The 20,502-nt window shown below is 45.1% G+C and overlaps 1 protein-coding gene across 2 annotated transcripts; it reads left to right on the plus strand.

Annotated features, from left to right (window-relative positions):
- Positions 1 to 769: 769 nt before the first annotated feature.
- Positions 770 to 5,826, plus strand: LOC108924176 (transmembrane and immunoglobulin domain-containing protein 2-like). 2 transcript variants are annotated; one of them, XM_018735386.2, is made up of 5 exons: positions 771 to 1,499; positions 1,639 to 2,010; positions 2,415 to 2,537; positions 4,328 to 4,467; positions 5,017 to 5,825. In XM_018735386.2, exons 1-5 carry the CDS (start codon positions 1,430 to 1,432, stop codon positions 5,077 to 5,079), a joined length of 768 nt encoding a protein of 255 aa, XP_018590902.1. In that variant the 5' UTR covers positions 771 to 1,429; the 3' UTR covers positions 5,080 to 5,825. The 2 variants fall into 2 exon arrangements, with proteins under 2 accessions (XP_018590900.1, XP_018590902.1); XM_018735384.2 differs by having other exon boundaries at positions 770 to 2,010; positions 5,017 to 5,826.
- Positions 5,827 to 20,502: the final 14,676 nt, after the last annotated feature.

A 20,502-nucleotide genomic window follows, 5' to 3' on the forward strand; every position in this document is an offset into this window, starting at 1 on the left:
AGTTCGAGGAAACAAACATCTTTTTTTAAGGTTGTTAACCACAAACCACATTCTCTTCTGACATCGGTCCGTCTGTCTCCATGCATCTCGCAGCTGCCGCTTAATTGGCATTGCACCCGACCCCCACACGTCGCACCGCAGGTGGTGAACCAGCAAGATGTTCGTTTTAGGCCGCGCTTGACCAGGATGCGTGGGATACCCAACCGTGTGACGCTCGCTGTACAACTCTACCCGGGGGCCTGACTCTACCTGCTCGACGGAGGCAGTTTTTTCCTCCGTGCGCTCTTGGAGATCTTCACGGACATCTTTCCTCCTGATTCTCTCCTTAGACCGATGTGACACAGGACACAGGAATGCTGGGGTTATTTCTGGGAACAGCACGGTCGCAGTGGCCAAGGAAGAAGGGAGATGAACCTCGATAAGAGTGTTTCGCAGGGCAGATGTCAAGGTTCCGGGCTGTTCCGGCATGCGAATGATATACGGTGTATTAACCGGGTGTCTTGTGATGGGTCACTTTAGCGACTTAGTGTTTTCATGACTGCATTTTTCGTTTCCGGTTGTTTGCTTTGTCTTATTTTCAGGTTATTCATATGCAGAGTACTACATTTTGTGGAGAATGTGTGAACGCCGAGGGCATTTCTTTGGAATAAGGTACACAAAGTGTAAGAACCACAGATGAAAACATTATACTGTTCTAACTGTGAAAGTGTCTGCAATGTTTGTGGGGGGGGGGGGGGGGGGGTTGAAAACAGAGGAATCAACATAAAAAGCATTTTTTGTTGTGTGTGAAAAATATAATCCACGAACTCTGCGTATTTCTACGCACGTCACATGCGTCATAGCAGAAGACGCGTCGGGCTTCAGCTGTGCCGAGACGCACTCCGCACTTTGGCCGAGAGTTGAGTCCCGCTTCATTGAAGAGCGGCTCACTCGCTGCGATGGAAAGAAAACCAGATTCTGCCGCGCAAACGCGCTTCGGTGCTTTCGGCTGCTCCTCGGGGTACGACGGTCGGCACGCCGGCCTCACGTTTCCTGTTTGCACGCGTGAGAAACGAATAGTTGTGCACCGTTTATCTGGAAACGCAAATATGTACGATTATGAAAACTGACCGCTGTCCGCAGTTACATTTGCCCTTCGATCGGCCCCCTACGGCTCTTTTTAAAGGGCGAAGGACACAGGGAAGGTGACGTCCTGAGGCCGAAAGGGACGGAGGATCGGAAACGAGAGAGAAAGAGAAAGAGCTGCAGTTTGTGGTGCCGAGAGGCACTCGGGCCGAACGATGTGTCGGAAGACGAGAAGGATGTGAGACACTTCGTGGTTAGATGTGTGTGTGTGTGTGTGAGTGTGCGAGTGTGCGGAAGCGCAGCTTATGACATCAGGCCGGTGCTGCGGAAGGTCACGCAGCAGAACGCCGTCAGGTACCGAGACATGAAAACCTTTGCCGTTCCGCTGGACCGCCTGCTGCTGTCCCTGCCGCTGTCCCTGCTGTGCATTGCGGGTGAGTCCGGTCCGACCGCTGACCCGCGTGTCCCGAGCGAAGCCGTGACGGCGCGGACCCCGGATGGCGGGCCGACATTTCGAGAAGGTATTTGTAGAAACGGTCGTGTTCATCAATCCGTGGTTTTCCACACGCGCAGGTTCCGGAGAAGCGCTGGACTTGATCCAGTCTCCCGTCACCTTAACGGCGATGGAGGGAGAGCAGGTTCGCATCCAGTGCTGCTGGCAGGACGATTGCTCTTTCGAGCGAGTAAGAGTGAAGTGGACAAAGAGCAACATCTCACTCGGCGACAATGTTTTGGGCTTTGACAACCAAAGTACCGCACAGAACGCCGGGAAATGTTACCGTACCGACGCTTCTGGAAACTGCTCTAAAATCACCCTTTCAAACGTGACCACAAATGACAGCGGTTTATACGTGTGTGAGGTGACCGTGGAGATACCGTCACTACATAACGGACGTGGGGGGGGAACACGTGTGGAGATTCGAGTAAAACACGACACGACCGATGGTGAGTTCACCGTCGTCGATTGTGAAATTCCTCGAAAATCGTGCACTTTTGTGCCAATTCAGCCCTGAAATCACTTTTAAGTTCTTGAAAACCTGTACTGAAGCACTAATTTCTGCATTTTGCTGTTCGCATTCCATGATAGTTTTGCAAAATTATACGGTTTAATGCTTTCGTTTCTCATCATACTTATCAACATGTACGATATGTAGTTATGAGTTAAATAATTTCAGTCACTTCTAATCCCTGCCAAAGGAATTCCACTGAACGACTGTTTTTAACGCAATGCTTTCAAACAGTAATTTTAACAACTGTAGACTTCATGGCCCACATTCTAATCTGATGTGGCATGCTGATGCATTGCACTTCAAATACTTCATGTATTGATGTTTAAACTCAACTTTCAGCACGAGGGTCGTCGCCGACCGGTCTCGGTGTCGCGGTTCCGCTTGCTGTAGCTCTTGCGGTGCTCTCTTCTGCTGCCGTATTCTGCCAGTGGAGAAGAAGGAGACTAAGGGCCCTTCATCAAGGTAAAATATGTGCCAAAAACTCCGAGCAGTGAAAAACTGGGAATGAGGAAAAAAGAAAGATGAGCGTAAGTGCTAGAAGGGCCTTGTGCTGGATAGCAGACGTGTGGGGTTCGAGTCCTGCTGGAGATGCCTTGCGATGCTCCGGCGTCCTGTTCTGGGTGCGTTCCCTCCCTCCCTCCCCCTTCGGCCTTGCGCCCTGCGTTGCCGGGTTAGGCTCCGGCTCGCTGTGACCCGCCCCTCGGGACGAGCGGTCGTTGACGTTGGTTGGATGATGGATTACTTTAATTAATTGGTTTCATTTACATTCAGGGGAAGTCCAAGTCAGATTTACTTGTCTGCTTTTTTAGAGAAACGGCAACATACTTCGGCCACAAGTTTCACTCTCTGTCCTTCCCTGTTTGCCCGTGTCTGTGTCGCTGCGTGAGAAGAGCTCTCTGCAAAAGTAAATCGGACTGAAATTGAGTTGAACGTCTGGGCCACGGCAACGTGGGGGCGATCTCAGAAGCACGGTGTTCACCCTGCACAGCATGTGTGCGAGTCCCTTGCGGGTTCCACACACACACACACACACACACACACACACACACACAAACACACCATGACCGCATCAGAATCACCAGTTAACCTGAAAAATAGGTCTCTGGACAGTGGGAGGAAACCAGAGCGCCTGGAGAAAAACGACAGACGCAAATGTCAGCTTCACACACACTGAGCTGGGTATAAATAGATGCCTGAAGAGTCGGGGTGCTGCGAGGTGGCAGTGCCACCAGCTCAATCACAGTTACACCCAGGGTCAGTGTCAGATAAATCTCAAAAGTTCCCTCCGCCTGAGGTAGTGCATCCAAAAACTTCTGTTTATCAGTAATGTGTTTTTCTCGTTTCATACACGTACACTTCAATACTTAATACTTTTCTGCATTTTCCTCGTGTGATATGCGTTCAGATACAGTCGGAATCTTTATTCTCTCTTTAATACCCAAAAGAAGATATATGGGGCACAGGAAATGCACAATGTGTGTGTGTGTGTGCGTGTGTGCGCGAGGGTGTGTGCGAGGGTTTGCAGGTGTGCGTGATCTATAATGTCTTGTAAAACAATGCGTGTACGTATTTAATGTATTTAATGTATTTAATAAGCCCGTAAGCTACCATAGTCACTTTCTTTAGTGTCTATTTCGTTTTGCTTCTTTGAGTCTCTAACTGCATATGAGCTGTTTTAACCGACAAAGGTTCTCTGTTTGTTCATTTGATGTTCAGTCAATTTTTGGTGTCGACATTTTCTTACTAATTTTATTATTGATTAACATTTTATTACCAATCATTGTCAACATGCAAAGAGTGAAAAGCGGGAAGAGGGTGTTCATATAAACTGAAGTGACCAAGTGGAATGATGCTCACGATGAGTTCATTCATTTGAACTTTGCCCCTTAACCGTTGACGTGTTCAGGGTTCGTTTGTGTGTGTGGCTCCGGCCGACGCATCGCCGCATAGTCTCCTTCCCGTCACTGCTCCTTTCACAGCTTTCAAAATCCGCACGTTGGTTGTTTGAATCCTGTCCGAAGAACCAGGCTTCCGGAAAGTGCCGTCCTCGTCTCTAGCTGGACCGGAGCGGATCGCTCAGCGTCCCGGTTAAAGGTGTGTCCGGCAAAAGGGAGCCAGCCGAGGGTCTCGTACCCGTCCCTAACATTTCCCGTTGCTTCGTCCCAAGGAGTCCTCGCTGCGTGTTCCGCAGATGGCGTTCCTCCTTTCGAGGTCGCGATCCACGAAGAGCGTGTGTTGGTTTTTAAATGCAGGTGGAGCGAGTGGCCGAGTGGGTCTCGTCATACAGGAATCTCCACGCGGCGCGGTCGAGCTGGACGAGATGAACACGATGGCCGAGATGGCTGAAGCCGGAGATCGAAACTCCAACTCCTCCCGAGGGTCAGCACAGTGGGTGAGTCTGTACACGCTGTCGTCTCCCAGCCAGCGCGCAAGAACAGGCCTCGCGGGGACCGGAGAGACACACTGTGTGTTCAGAGCACACAAATCAGGGAGCTCCGTGTCATTTTAAATAGCGGCATCTGAAAGAAGGACAGAAATACAAGTGCAAAACGACAGAGTGTCTGGTAGTCATGTCCACTCATCTGTTGACCATTCGTAAAGATTGTCTACAAAGCAGTGAGTGGTAAACAGTGTGTGTGTGTGTGTGTGTGTGTGTGTGTGTGCGCGCGCGCGCCCGCTCTGTGTGCTTCTTCTACCAAACCGCAGCAAGTGTTCTTTTGCTCAGTTTCCACACACTGCTGGAAAGTGGGTCAGCGTGTGTGTGTCTGTGTGCGTGTGTGTGTGCGTGTCTGTGTGTGTGCGTGCGTGTGTGCGCGCTCAAGCCGTGTGTGTCGGCTGCTACGTTTACCACCGGTCCCAGCATCTTGTGACTGGAGGAAGCATCACCTCTGGTCACTCTGACGTTCTTTCGTGGCCACTTTCTCTCTTTCCTTCGCTGCAGTGTCCGGTCCAGCTGTACGAGTCCATCGATTACTTTGACGTGAAGACTGACGGCAGCAGCTAGAGGCGTCTTCGTCCCACACCCGACGGTCCTTCATCCCTCCTTCGCTTTACCCTCGGCACTGCTTCTGAGCTCTGCTTCGTGTGAGCATTTTACATTCGAAACGTTGGAAAGCGGTTCACCTGAGACACGGGGAAGTACGATGACATGTGCCGCAGCGGCTCCGAAATGAAACCCCTCACCGTACGCGTGCGGGTTCAAGTCCCACGAAGGGTTCCGTTCTCATGCTGACCTCCATGGGTCTACTCTGTCTTGAGGTCCCTGTACCCTGGTGAACGGCAGGCGCTGTGGAAGCTGACGATTTTTCCTTTTGCAGGGCAGTTTGTCCACAGAAGCGTAGGAGGTGCAGCATTCAAGGGTAATTTAGACATTTCGAAAATGTAGGGTTTTAAAAGCTTCCCCAAAAACAGGAAGTACAGTGTTGCTAAATATTTAGCTTTTCTTTTCCTTTCTTATTCTTTTTCTTCTTTTTCTTCTTTACGAAGGAAAAGACTGGACTTGGGTCGCCCGCTTTCTTTTCACTGCTCTCAAAATCTTAAATATCCTGCTTATAACAAAGTTTATTTGCACGTTTGGATGCAAACAAAGAAATATAATACTGGCATGAAAAGATCAATACGTACCTATAAAATCACACTTTTATTGAATAAATTAATGAAAAATTCCCTTAATCTCATTCCTTCGTTGTTCTTCGAATTTGAGAAATTCGAAGGCTGTTTTATTTTGGACGCATTGATTTCCATGAGGGGGTGTGGTGGCGCAGTGGGTCGGACCGGGGTTCGAGTCCCGCTTGGGGTGCCTTGCGATGGACTGGTATCCCGTCCTGGGTGTGTCCCTCTCCCTCCTGCGTGTGATTCCCATGAACTTTATCCTACTCCATTTGCTGTGACCGTTCATTTACAGTGGCTGTGTTTCACCTTATTTCATGCCCTGGGTGGGTATTTCTGACACGGAGAAGTTCTCCAGTGAGAAGGTAAGCTGCTGTTCGCTGGACTCTTCTTGCTTCCATCTCATTGTCACTCCCGGCGGAGCGGAAACGAAAAGCTGATTTCCACGAGTGTTTGCGTTGTGGCCGAACAACCCCCGGCAACGGGGCACCGCCGTGCTGCTGCTCCTCGAATGTGGACTCAAGTCACTGTTGGTTCATGGGGTGAACATGGTAAAACAGTGTGTTTGCCATCAGCTGACACTGTTCGCGACTCAGAGTGTTGAGTTACTGACAAGTACTAACCCCTTTACACTGCTGGCTCATTTTACTGGGGCAATTCAGGGTAAATACCCTTTTGTGTAACAACCCCCCCCCCCCCCCCCCGTGCTTCGTATGTTCAGGTCGTTCCAGTTGTGCTGGACGACGATTCTGAGCCCGACGCGAAAATCTCCACTGTCCACTTGAGCGGCGCATGAAGGCTGCCGCAGAGAGAAATACATCTTGATGGAGAGCTTGGTGGAAAGTGTGGTTTTTACGTCAGCCTGAGGAAATGAAAAAGAGCACATGAGATGTTAAGAAAAGCACGTCTTACATTTCACCACACTTCATTTCAATGAAGCAGCAGAGGTATAAATGCAAGAAAGAGAAATGAATGAATAATGACAATTGCACTTCTTTTGCAGAAAGGTTTTGTTGAAGAAAACACCAGTAAGGTAACGTTCTGAGAATGCTGTAACGGTGCTGTGTGACACTTTATTGTGGCCTGACAGTCGCAGCTTTGGCTTCAGTCTAGAAAAGTTTCTCCAGTAGAAAATTCAGCTCCATAAAACAGGTAAATGTCACGTTCACGCCCACAACGCAGTTTACAGCACCTGACTCCAGTTCCTGACTAACTGCTCACCCTTTAAAAGACCCTCCTCGGCACCCATGCCTTTGCGGAATCTCGTCAGGGACAACCGCCCTTCCTCGTGACGACGTCTCGTTCACACGCATCTCTAGTTCACGGTTCACGTTCTCCGGTTATCGACCCCTCGCTTTGTTTCCCGACCACGTCCACGGATCCTCGTTCCAACGCCGATCGCCGATAGACCGACCCTTCGTCCGTCCCCGACGCTGAGAACTTGCCTGATCCCTTGACTCCAGATGAACGACTCCGCACTTGGGTCCAGCCCTCCCGGCTCCCTCGGTTCCGCGCGAGAGTAAAATTGCAGCTTTGGAAAGAAAATGGACGGAGGCACAGAAACAATCATAATAACACTGATAACACCACAAATGCTAAGATTTTGCTCAGAAATGTCTGTAAGTACAGTATGTTGTACATTGCATGCTGCTGCAAGCAAAGTAAATTTCTCTCTGGAAATACTGTAATAAAGTGTCCAAACCCAGAGGGATACAATGTACAGCAAAGATACACACCTCAAACATACAACATGCTGTACACACACACACACACACACACACGTCCGGAATGGACACGTAAAATAAGTAAACATATAAGTAAGCAGAAAAGCTGGAGTTACAGCTCATTTCAGGATAATGACCGTTTCCCGAGAACTTCGGTGAGGGCAACACAGAGACTTACTGCGAAAGCCCTTCCAGAACTGGCCAGAAGAGATAAAAACAGTCAAACACTCAACAGGTTCACTATATTTCCTGTGTGCTGATGTTCGTGAGAGAGGAGGACGGAGACAAACCTTAGGAGATGTGTCTGCATGGGGACACGGGGAGTTGCACAGAATGAGACGCTTTCTCGCACACTCGGGGTGTAAAGAGTCGGGCTGCAGAGAACAACAGCGCACCGGACTCTGTCTCTGCAACTCTTCTTCTTGGCTGTGGATGGTAGGTTGTACATCAACGTTTCACGTGATCCTCCGGTCAGCCTGTCAATTTCCCTCATCATTTCCCATCTTTTTTCATCTCCCAGCTTTAATTCACAGAAATCCGGACTTGCCCAAAGTGTCATTCTTCAAACTGCATAGGTACAATAGATGCCTACAACAAGGATAACAAGTTTTAGCATTAAGTTTGCAAGTCAGGGTAGTCAATGTGTACATTGACTAAAACCAAACCTTTAGATACACAGTAGACTCAAGTGACACAAAAAGACAAGAATGTGAACTTTTTAAAGTTCTTGCCAAAAACCTGTGGTCAGTCTGATCAGCTGGCCATCCTGCTGAGGACCTTCAGTACGTGCACAGCTGTGGGGCAGCAAGGGCACATCAGGTATGGCTGAGCCCAAGACCATGGTGGAGAAGGAGCTGCCTGGCTTTATAAAGGCACGAGATGAAATTTTCGTTGTTTCGGGGACACAAGTCTAAATTTCAATTTATTTAAATTTTGGACAGTCGTGCTTCTCCCAGGAGGTCAGGACAGTCCATTTGCACAGAATCCTGACAACTGAGACAGACCAGTAGGACGAATGTCAGGAACTTTAAGCACAGCTGTAGAGAGTTATTCTCAGCTTGACAATGAAGGTCTCACAGTCATCTTTGGTGTGAAAAAGTTTTCCAGCTATCTCTATTAGTCTGTCCAGTAGGCATAAGTTCATGCAAGAACCACAGCAATTTTGAGAGCTTCAGCTGGCTGCTGTTGCCAGGAGGTGACGAGCCAGAGAGAGTACTCTTGCTGGACCACATGGATACACCTCTGGTAAGAGCAAAGCATGTGAGACGGTGGAAAGGCAAAGATACAGTGCTTTCTAGCATGTGTGAGCAGATACTGCATGGTGAGGCTGACCTCTGGAGGTCACTGGTCCAGCTTTCACACTGCAAGCCCAGAAACAGGAGGAACTCAGCACAGAAGAGGGATGTATCTTGTGAGGTACTTGAGCGTTCCTTCTTCCACCAGGGAGAGGAGCTGTTCTCACACTCAGATGACCAGAAAGAAGGGACTAGTTGTAGTTGTGCTTGGTGGCCAAAGCTAGATGCTGAGATCAAAGCTTTAGGGAAATCATGGCAGGTTTGTCAGGAAAATCGGAATCTCCCAACAGTCGCTTCATGACACCTGAGACAAAAACCATATGCTGGTAGAGGTCACTCAGAGACAGACTCTGAATAAATTCTGGTCCATAGCGGACAATCACTGCATGTCACCGTAGTAAAACAAAGGAGCCCTTTCAGCAAAAGGCTGGTCTAATTGAGGAGCTACAACAAATGATGCTGGATGTCATTTCTTCCAGTAGCCAGCAGACTCTACAATAACTCTTCACAGTGCAGGGGGTGACCAAGTGGCACTAAGATTGCACACATATATATATATATATATATATATATATATATATATACACACACACACACACACACACACGCACATTTTCTGAACCGCTTGTCCCATACGGGGTCGCGGGGAACCTCATATATATATATATGATGGGGGTACGGTGGCGCAGTGGGTTGGACCACAGTCCTGCTCTCCGGTGGGTCTGGGGTTTGAGTCCCGCTTGAGGTGCCTTGCGACGGACTAGCATCCTGTCCTGGTGTGTCCCCTCCCCCTCTGGCCTTATGCCCTGTGTTGCCAGATTAGGCTCCGGTTCCCCGTGACCCTGTATGGGACAAGCGGTTCTGAAAATGTGTGTGTGTGTGTGTGTGTGTATATACACACCCTGCACCCAGGTGGCATAGTGGCGTGGTAGTGTGGCAGTTTGGCCGGTGCCCGCTGTGTGACGGGTCTGGTGTTTAAGTCCTGCTTGGGGTGTCTTGTGATAGACTGGCGTCCCGCCCTAAGTATGTCCTTTCCCCCTCCGGCCTTGTCCTCTGTGTTGCCGGGTTTGGTTCGCTGAGACCCTGCTCGGGACAAGTGGTTTCAGACTCTGTGTGTGTGTGTGTGTGTGTGTGTGTGTGTGTGTGTGTGTGTGTGTGTGTTATTTTACATGTGTTTGCATGTGCATGTGCAGTATATCAAACCCACAGCCTGGTCTTAGAGATATATCCTGCATAATATCCACAGGATCCGTCCCTACCTCACAACTGACTCTGCCAAACTACTTGTCCAGGCCATGGTGACATCCTGTCTGGATACTGCATCTCTCTCCTATGTGGCCTTCCTGCTACTGCTATCAAACATCTACAGCTGATACAGAACGCTGCTGCTGCGCGAGTTGTGTTTCATCACCATTTGTGAACAAATTCAACACTCTGGTTATGGCCTCCAAAACCATCAGTGGATCTGCCCCCCAATACCCACAAGACCTGATCACTCACTACACCCCAACCACACTGCTACGCTCCACCACGCCTGCCTGCTTGGTGATCCCACACACTAAAGATCCAAAATGCAAAGCAGAAAGGTTCTCGGTTCTGGGTCCGTTGTGGTGGAATGACCTCCCCCTCTCACTCAGAACTGCTGAATTTCTGTCCACATTTAAGAAGGGTCTCAAAACTCACTTCTCCGCTGATCTCCTAAGTGCTCCATGAACATGTGTTTATCTGTTTAATAATTTTAAAAAACTTTATATGCAGCTACTCATGTAATGTACACTGGTTTATACCATACCATGTGACAAATTGACTGTACTCCAGAATCAAGTGTTTGCATCCAGAGCTCTTCCTTCTATTGCACTCTTTGTATCGTTCTCTGAGATGAGCGTCATGTTGGAGAAAAAGCTTTGAAATGTAAAAGCTAAATGAATACTCTTCTTGTAAACGTAAATGCTTTGAATAAAGGTGTCAACCAAAGAAATATATGGAATAGTCTGCTTAGTTCAAGTAAAGCACATTTTGAAACCTAATGTTAATATGATATATTTACACATCCACATTTTTAAGCATTGTTTATAACAGAGGGGGTGCGGTGGCGCAGTGGGTTGGCCCGGGTCCTGTTCTCCTGTGGGTTTGGGGTTCGAGTCCCACTTGGGGTGCCTTGTGACAGACTGGCGTCCTGTCCTGGGTGTGTCCCTTCCCCCTCCAGCCTTACGCCCCGTGTTGCCAGGTTAGGCTCTGGCTCCCCGCGACCCCAGATGGGACAAGCGGTTCAGAAAGTGTGTGTGTTTACAACAGACAGATAATTAATTACTCATATCCTCCTTTCTAAGACAACAGATATTGACTAATAGACAAGTTGACCTGCTTGATTGACAAGAACTGCTGTCTGTGAAAACAAAAGCAGCCTGAAACCCTTATATCCCTTCTCAGATGTCACATAGGAAAATTAATTACTGAATTTCATGTCAAAATCCTCAGTAAACCATTTGGCATCCAAATGTCTGGATGCTGAAACACTTTATAAGTTTCTTTTGAGTTATGAGTAGAATAGTGAGGCATGAGACTGAAAGCTACAAGTAACTGAGTGTGATTTAATTAAGAAATTAATAATGAATTAACTAAATGTAACAAACTCAAAGAGTAAATGACAGTTGTACTCTGAGCTGAACAGTCATTTCGTTGCCCTTCTGTCAATATGTGTGACGGGGGATCATGGGGGTTCACAATTTTACTCTGGGCACCATTTTTCCATGACTGATCACACCTACCATGCAAATAACAAATAAACACACAAACCAAACACAGATCTTGATAAATTGTTATGTGTTCAAAGATGTAATGATGGACGGGAGATGGAATTATGGATCTCTCACCTGTTTGCACGGGGCCATGTAATGGAGTTACCAGCATCTATTAGTCAAATGCGGCATCTGTTGGAATCTTTGTGTAGACTTATGCTTTGCAAATCATTCTTTTGAACAATGATGAAAGTGTCACAGTGGCACAGCCAGTAGATAGATAGATAGATAGATAGATAGATAGATCCCACAAGGGAAATTATTATGTAACAGCAGCAGAACACAAGTCAGATAAATACTTGCAATATATAAAAAAAAAAAAAAAAACATATAAAACAAGTGGAAAAATACAAGATAAAAATAGAAGTATGTACAATTATATATACAGTTGGAAGAATAAAAAGTATATTAAATAAATAAATTAAAACAGTATGTAGTGCAACAGTAAAGTGCAAGTTGTACAAAACGGTAATATAATCATTATGAAGCAGTAACAAAATGAACTAACAATAGTTCTGAATAGTTCATCTGTCACACAGAGGTGAGCTGTTGTACAATGTTATTGCGAACGGTAGGAATGATTTCCTGAACCGTTCTTTACGGCAGCGGAGCTGAATGATTCTTTTAGAAAATGAGCTTCGCTGTCTCTGCAGGGTGCTGTGAAGTGGGTGGGATGGAATGTCCATGATGGAGAGCAGTTTGTTCAGTGACCTCCTATTCCTCACCGACTCAAACGTCTCCATGTTCTGTCCAATGATGCTGCCGGCCTTACGGATGAGCTTGTTCACCCTGCCTGCATCTCTTGCATTGATGCTGCTCCCCCAGCAGACCACGGCAAAGTAGATGGCGCTCGCAACAACAGACTGGTAGAAAATCTCCAGCATCTTGCTGCACACATTGAAAGATCTGAGCTTTCTCAGAAAATAGTCTGCTCATTCCCTTCTTGTACACAGCATCAGTGCGGTCCCTCCAGTCCAGACTGCTGTTCAAGTGGACACCTAAGTACTTGTATTTCTGAACAGTCTCAAGTAGCGCTAATGTCTCACAGTGCCTGGGTGATGCAAGTGGACGTGGGTTCGATACCCACTCGGTCTGTGTGGAGTTTGTATGTTCTTCCTGTGTCTCTGTGGGTTTCCTCTGGATGCTCTGGTTTCTTCCCACAGGCCAGAGACATGCTGTTCAGGTTCACCTGTAGTGTGTGAGTGACAGAGAGAGTGTGTGTGTGTGTGTGTGTGTTCTACTGATGTACGGATGAGTGACTCAGTGTAAGTCACTGTGGTGAATAAGGTGTGTGGGCTGATGACACTACAGAGAGTTCATTGGAAGTTGCGTCAGATAAAAGTGTCTGATAGATAAATAAATGTCAAGGCCAAAAATGTTTACACAATTCACCAGGGAAACCATGAGGCCCTGGAGTTTTGTTATTAGACAGCTGATTGAGTTCTTACGTAATTCATCTCGTGTTCATGGCAGCATCAGCTTGTTCTTTTGCCAGTTTTCAAAGGGTTCTAATTTAAAAATTAATATCTTATTCAATTGGTCTGAAGTGTACAAGGTGTTATGAAACATTTGTAGTGTTATTTACATCCTGTTTTGTTTCCATGGTGTTGCCTGCTGGGTCCGCAACCAGCGGAATAAGTAATTTTTCTTCATTAGTTTTTAACTGATTTGGCAAATATTTTCCTCATTTATTGTTATATTCAATGTTACAGTATCATAGTCTCTGTATTACAAACTCTGTTTTCCAGGTTGGTTATGTCCTTTAGCGCAGTTTTGACTTTCCTTCATTCATTTTGTATTTGTTCATTTCGATTATTAGCATAAGCCTATTAAACCCTGGTACTTCTTTAATGCTTCCTTTCATTTTTTTTTCCAATTCTTGTTCATTTTTTTCTGCATGTTGAATTAGATATTATTTTGCCCCTCAACGTTGCTTTGCTAGTTTCCCGGAGCACAAAAGGTGAAGCTTCTGAAGAATTGCTTACTTCTGAAAAGCATTGAAATAGTTTTTTAGCTATGATGTCTCAAACCGTCATCGAATAACAGGGAATTTGAGCTGTTTAAAAGAAATAAGGTTGTGATTTCAGTGTCAGTAAAGTCAGATATAAGTTACAATGTTGGGTTACCAGTAATAAAATCTGAAATAGGGAAAATGTTGATGTACAGAGGAAAAGAATTTTCCCTTAATAATTTCTTCTTTAACCGTTACTAAGACCACGGTTGTTAACTATTAGTAGTTATTAAGTCATTAAGCAGTTTTAACTTTTCAACAGAGCCAATTTATTACATTATTAAAGGACTTCATCTATCCAATCAATAAAAGTATTAAAATTGCCCCAATAACATTTTTTTATTTGAAAATTCAGTTAGTGATGAAAAAGCATGAAAAAAGAAGGCTCATCATTATTCAGGCCTTAATTCTAATATTGTTCTTATTAATTATTATATACTGTCACTTAGGGTCACCAACAGAATACGAATAAATGTGATGTAAACGTAAATTTCAGAGGGGTTTTATGGATTAATGGAACTCTTTGGTTTACTAAGAAAAGAGCTCTTTGCTTGAGATGTAGGTCGCTGAAAATATTTGATTACAATTTTTGATGGTCTGAATTTGCTAAAGTCTTGTCTAGCATAGTACCCAAGAGTACAGGACAGGGAACCAGAAAGGACCAGGTTCTTGAGTCAACTGAGTGTTGAACAAATCAATGAGAAGCTGCGAAGAAATTTTTTGTTAAAAAGAAAGATGGCAGAGAAAGTTCATAAAGGAAAGGAAGAGAGAAGGAAGGATACAAGGAAGTGATTTGAGGGTTGAGGAGGACTGACTCACAAAAAGGCTACACTCTTCTAAGAGACACTTAAAAATGAAGACATAGTGCACGGTCAGTAAAGACAATTTACTAATAAACTATATGGAAGGAAAACATTTTCAACATTGGAAATCTTCTTTTTATTCACAGTACCCGAGATACGAGTAAAATACTTTCTGAACATTTAGATTTCCTTGTAGCTTGATTTGAAATGTCACTTCAATTTGCTAACCCATCAATCATGTGTGTAAAGGACCCCAGTTGATGTTTAAAACTTGTCTTCCTTCGTGAATACCTTTGCTAAATTTTTCCTTTTGTATTTGTACTTTTATTTTGTCATATAATTGCAATGGCATACGGTCATTATAAGGGGGCTTTTATTTTGACACGGTCTTGTATCCCCAAGAGCCCTGCGCTTAGATTGACGAGTTAGTTAATGCGGTTGGCGCGCAGATATAACTTATCCCAGCTTGTGGTTAGCTGCGTGCTGCAAGAACTGAATAATTTGTTTAATATAAGGATTCGCAACCCTCCGAAGAGGCACAAGGTTTGTACATGTATATTGTTGTAAATGTTTTCTCCTTTTTTTTGATGTAATTGTACTTGTTTTGTCCATGGAAATGAGATGGTTATGTTACGGCTCTGTGTTTAACGTACTCTGATAATTATAATATTGCCGAAGAACTGAACGGAAGCTAAATGCTAAATATTTGTGCTTTCTTTTTTTTTTTTTTTTTTACACCAGCTCTTAGGTTGGTGGAGGTTGTCAAGTTAGTTTCAATAAATCAACTAAACCATCATCAGTCAAGTCCTGGCCATCACTCGGGTGGGTCTGCTACAATGTGTGTCAAATTTACTTGCATGTCTCATTATACAGCTGTTCCATCATGAAGAGGTTTTTCTTCATGGATTGGATTCCACAACATGTTGAAAACATTCCTTTGATACGCTGGTCCATGTTGACATGATTGCCTCATATAATTTCTGCAGATTTGTCTGCTGCACATTTATGCTGCGAATCTCCTGTTCAACCACATCCCAAAGATGTCCTATTACATTCAGATTCAGTGACTGAGAAGGCCACTGAAGAACACTGAACTCACTGTCATGTTCATGAAACCAGTTTGAGACAAATTTTGCTTTGTGACACAGCATATTATCATGACATTAGAAGTTGGGTAAATTGTGGCCATAAAGGGATGCACATGGTCAGCAAAAATACTCAGGCTGTGCCATTGAAGTGATGAATGATTGGTATTAACAGGCCACAAGTTAAGTTCCCCACATCATTACACTACCACCACCAGCCTGGACTGTTGACACAAGGCAGTTTGGGCCCATAGATTCATGTTGTTGATGCCAAATTCTGACCCCACCATCTGTGTGTCTCAGCAGAAATCCAGATTCATCAGACCAGGCTACGTTTTTTCAGTCTTCAACAGTCCAGTTTCGGTGAGCCTGTGTCCACTGCTCTTGGCTGACAGGAGTGGAACCCAACGTGGTCTTCTGCTATTGTAGCCCATCCGCCTCAGAATTCAGCGTGTTGTGTATTCAGAGATGCTTTTCTGCTCAGTTGTAAAAAGAGGTTATCTGAGTTACCGTAGCCTTTTGTCAGCTCAAACCAGTCTGGCCTTTTTCCTCTGACCTCTCTCATCAACAAGGTGTTTCCGTATACAGAAGTGCCGCTCACTGGATGTTTTTTGTTTTCTGTACCATTTTCAGTAAACTCTAGAGACTGTTGTGTGTAAGAATCCTAGCACATCAGCAGTTATAGAAATACACAAACCAGTCCATCTGGTACCAACAATCACACCACAGTGAAAACCACTGAGATCACATTTTTCCTCCATTCTGGTGTTTGATGTGAACATCAGCTGAAGCTCCTGACCTGTATCTGGATGATTTTATGCATTGTGCTGCTGCCACATGATTGGCTGATGAGATAAATGCATGAATAAACGGGTGTACAGTTGTTTCTAAAAAAGCGATCTGTGTATGTACATTTCGTTTGGAATACAGGCATGAAAATTTTAAGGAAAAAACACTCATGCTGCACAAAATTAGTTTTTTCTTTCTGTGTGACTATATATATATATATATATATATAGTGTAAGCAATATTATGACTTGAGAAATATTAGATTGATTTTTTTTTATTTTTCAGATTCTTAGGTCATCAATAGTTTTGTCAAAAAATAGAAAAAAATGCTTTCATGCTTGAGAACTGCTTATGTCTTCACTAAATTCCTCAGCATCTTTTAGTCTTACTTGGGTGTCGGTTACAGGTTCCCTTTCTTCTGCTAAAGGAATGCTAGTTACATGACAGCACCCCTGCTTTGGATAAATAAAGGAAAGGGTGTATAAAGCTTCCAAAACTTGTGAAGGACAAAGCAACTGGGACCACCTGACAAAACATAAATTTTTCAGGGAACAGAACTCCGACAGAAATGGCAATAATCAGAGGAAGGTAGTCAGCGACCATGATCACCTGGATTACTAAAACTGTTATGAAAGCTCTCCTCTTCATCTGATCTGTTTTCTTCCTCTTCCCGTCTCCAGGCCGAGGCTTCCTCAGAACTCTGAGTATGGAGAGACTGCAGAATGAATCGATGACAAACACTACCGTAAAAATCCCAGCTGTCATATAGTCAGAGTCGTGAAAAACGTTGATGGTGCAAATTGCAAATGACATCAGCCAGACTGAAGCCAAGCATGGCAGTCGGTATTTAAGTGCTTTGAACTTTTTGAAGATGATGGGATGGACCACTGCCAGGTAACGTTCCACGCAGATGCAGCACTGGAACAAGGGCCGACCGGCCAAGAACAATCCACTGAAAAACAAGACTGTGGCGTAGACTGTAGCAGAAGCCACGTTAAACTGGAGAAGTAATGAAGAAAGAACAATCGGACAAATAAGAACTTCGAGGAAATCTAAGTTGAAAAGAAATAAATCAGACGTCACAGATCCCACTTTCCCTCTGAGCAAGAGCCACAGAACCACAGCATGGGAAGGCAGGCTCACCACAACGTTGGCCACGGTAATAACAGAGCACGTTATGGCGACAACAGTGTTGTTCTCGCAGTAAAAGGTCCCGGAGTTTTGAAACATCCGAGTGGTACTTTTGGGCAAATTCATGGTAAACACTGCGCGTGTGAAGCACACACCAGATGTTCAGGTAGTCTGAGAAAGGAGAAGACACAAGTTGTCAGTCAGAAGAGATCAATTCCAAATGCACTTGTCGAGAACTGCATTCCATGTAAAGTATGTAGTAAGTGTGTTAGCCTGCATCAGTCTGTCCCCTACTGTGTGTGTGTGTGTGTGTGTGTGTGTGTGTGTGTGTATCCGATTTTGGTATACCCAAAATGCTTGAGTGCGTTATTTTTGTCAGAGTGACTTAAACACACATTTATGTGATAAAATAGACGTAATTTGCTGGAAAAGTTCTGCCATCATCAATATGACACTGGAAACCATTCATTCAACTCCTGCTTTTTCTACACCATTGTTACAGTAACTGGGGGGCATGGTAGTGCGGTGGCGCGGTGGCGCAGTGGGTTGGACCGGGTCCTGCTCTCCGGTGGGTCTGGGGTTCGAATGCCACTTGGGGTGCCTTGCGACGGACTGGCGTCCCGGCCTGGGTGTGTCTCCCCCTCCTGAGTTGCCGGGTTAGGCACCGATTCCCCGCGACCCCGTATGGGACAAGTGGTTCAGAACGTGTGTGCGTTACAGTAACTGAGACTGAGTATCAGTGCTGGAAGAGCCAATGAGAAGTGTGTGGAGGAATAGAGACTGACACCAACTGTTTCTATTAATCCAGAGCAGCGCCCCCACAATATTTACAAAAGCGCATTGCTGTCCTGCTCCACGATAGATACCTTCACTAGGAAAACAAGGTGCACTTACTTTATGATGGTTTTTTAATGCTGTTTTACTGTATATACACACACACACACACACACACACACACACACACACATTTTCTGAACCGCTTGTCCCATACAGGGTCGCGGGGGACCGGAGCCTACCCGGCAACACAAGGCGTAGGGCCAGAGGGGGAGAGGACACATCCAGGACAGGACGCCAGTCTGCCACAAGGCACCCCAAGCGGGACTCGAACCCCAGACCCACCAGAGAGGAGGACCCGGTCCAACCCACTGCGCCACCGCGCCCCCCTCTTTTACTGTATATTGGTGCAAAAATGCTTTCCCTAATTTTATTTGTATTTCTATGCCTGACTTCTTGGAGATGCTTTCATTGTTTCTCTGAAAATTTTGACAGCGTCCCCGGCATTTTTATGATTTGGGAAGTCTCTCTTCCCAAAGACCAGAAAAGGGGGAATTATCAAGGCTCATAGAGCATTAAATTTGCTGACACAAAAAATGCCAAAATCAAGAAGTTTCTCCTGGCATCAGCTTCTGGTGTCTTCTGTAATTTGAGGAGCTCATCTCCTTTTCTGCACTTTTCACATTTATGGCAGTAGGTATTAATAAAGTATACTTATATGCTCAGGCACTGGCTGCTTTCTGCCATAACTTGTCCATTCATATGCAGCACACTAATAATGTCATCAATTACACTAATAGCGACCTTTTGCTTCCTTAGTTATTTAATTTATTTCAGATTCAGTAGAACTTCAGTCTTGCCAAGTTCTCTGTTCTTCGAGATCGACTTCATTTTTATTTCACTTAGTTGCCCTTTACCTTCGGCTCCTAAGAAAAAATACTTATTTGCTTTCCTTTTACATTATGGACAAATTTTACCTAAAAAACTAATCTTACTACTAATACCAAAGTTTTTCTCCGTCTTTTTCTGGACATGTGTCACTAAAAAATATAATTTAGATAAGATCAATATTTGTTTAGATTTCTGCACAAACACACATTTAGAAAGGGCTCATATATAACCCTCATTACAAACGGATCACACACACACACACACACACACACTTTCTGAACCGCTTGTCCCATACAGAATCGCGGGGAATCGAAGCCTACCCAGCAACACAGGGCGTAAGGCCAGAGGGGGAGGGGACACACCCAGGACAGGACGCCAGTCCATTGCAAGGCACCCCAAGCGGGACTCGAACCCCAGACCCACCGGAGAGCAGGACCCGGTCCAACCCGGTCCAACCCACTGCACCACTGCACCCCCCTTACAAACGTGTCATTAAACAACAAAAGAAACTAGTAATGAAATCTACAACTGGAATAATAATAATAATAATAATAATAATAATAATAACAATAATAATAATGATGATGATGATGATGATGATGATGAATAACAACATGCCAAGCTTACCCAGTGGAGTAGTTCTGCACCCAGGGGGTCGCGCTCCTGGCCCAGCAAAGCGCACTCTATAAACCCGTCGGAAGCCACTCCCAGTCAGCGAGGTGCAGATCAAAGCAAACAATCAACGAAAAGGTCTTTCTAAGAGATTCACGAAAGCTCTCGGATGTGCCGATTGTCCCGGATGTCCACCGAGAGACGTAACAGCAACACTCCTCCTGCCAGCCTCTGCAGTGTGTGGTAGTTTACCACACTTAACACCAATCATTGTACTGCCATTTACGCCGTTTCCTTCAATTACCCCTCGAAGAGGGAGTGAATTCGCCTGGAGGGATGTGCTCTTCTGCGGCGTGCTTGTCGGAGACTCGTAATCTCGGAGAACCTTTACTCCGGTTAGCGCGGCATTTTTTACCATCAGGTGGGTACGCAGGCTGGAGCTGGAGAACTTGACTGCTTCATGGGGGACTTTAACCACATGGCATCTTCAGCCTGGACTTTGACCGAGTTCTGCGTTCGTCTCACTCCCTCAGCATTAAGTTCATTGCGCGTAATTAAAATTCTATTTGACTCAAAAGTCAGAATAAGAACTCAACAAAATAACAGCAATCCAAAATATGAGTCAGGAGATTTTTTTAAAGTTACTTTTAATTGAAACAACATTTTTTCCCATTTTTAAATAATGCAGTATTTGCAGCACAAATTTATTGGATGTTAACATCATTTCTTGAAAATGAAAATGACACAACAGTGTTTAGTAGCATAAAGAACATCCTCAATTATTGGTGGATAAAATTCTAATTGGTTAGTTTCTCTTTCAACTCTCCAGTTTGGGTCCAGTTTGCAACACTTTTTACCGTGGTCAAAGTGGTACAAAGATAGCTGCACTATAGCTCTGAGTTGTG

This window comes from Scleropages formosus, chromosome 11 (assembly GCF_900964775.1).
Source record: "Scleropages formosus chromosome 11, fSclFor1.1, whole genome shotgun sequence".
Taxonomy (NCBI): Eukaryota; Metazoa; Chordata; class Actinopteri; order Osteoglossiformes; family Osteoglossidae; genus Scleropages; species Scleropages formosus.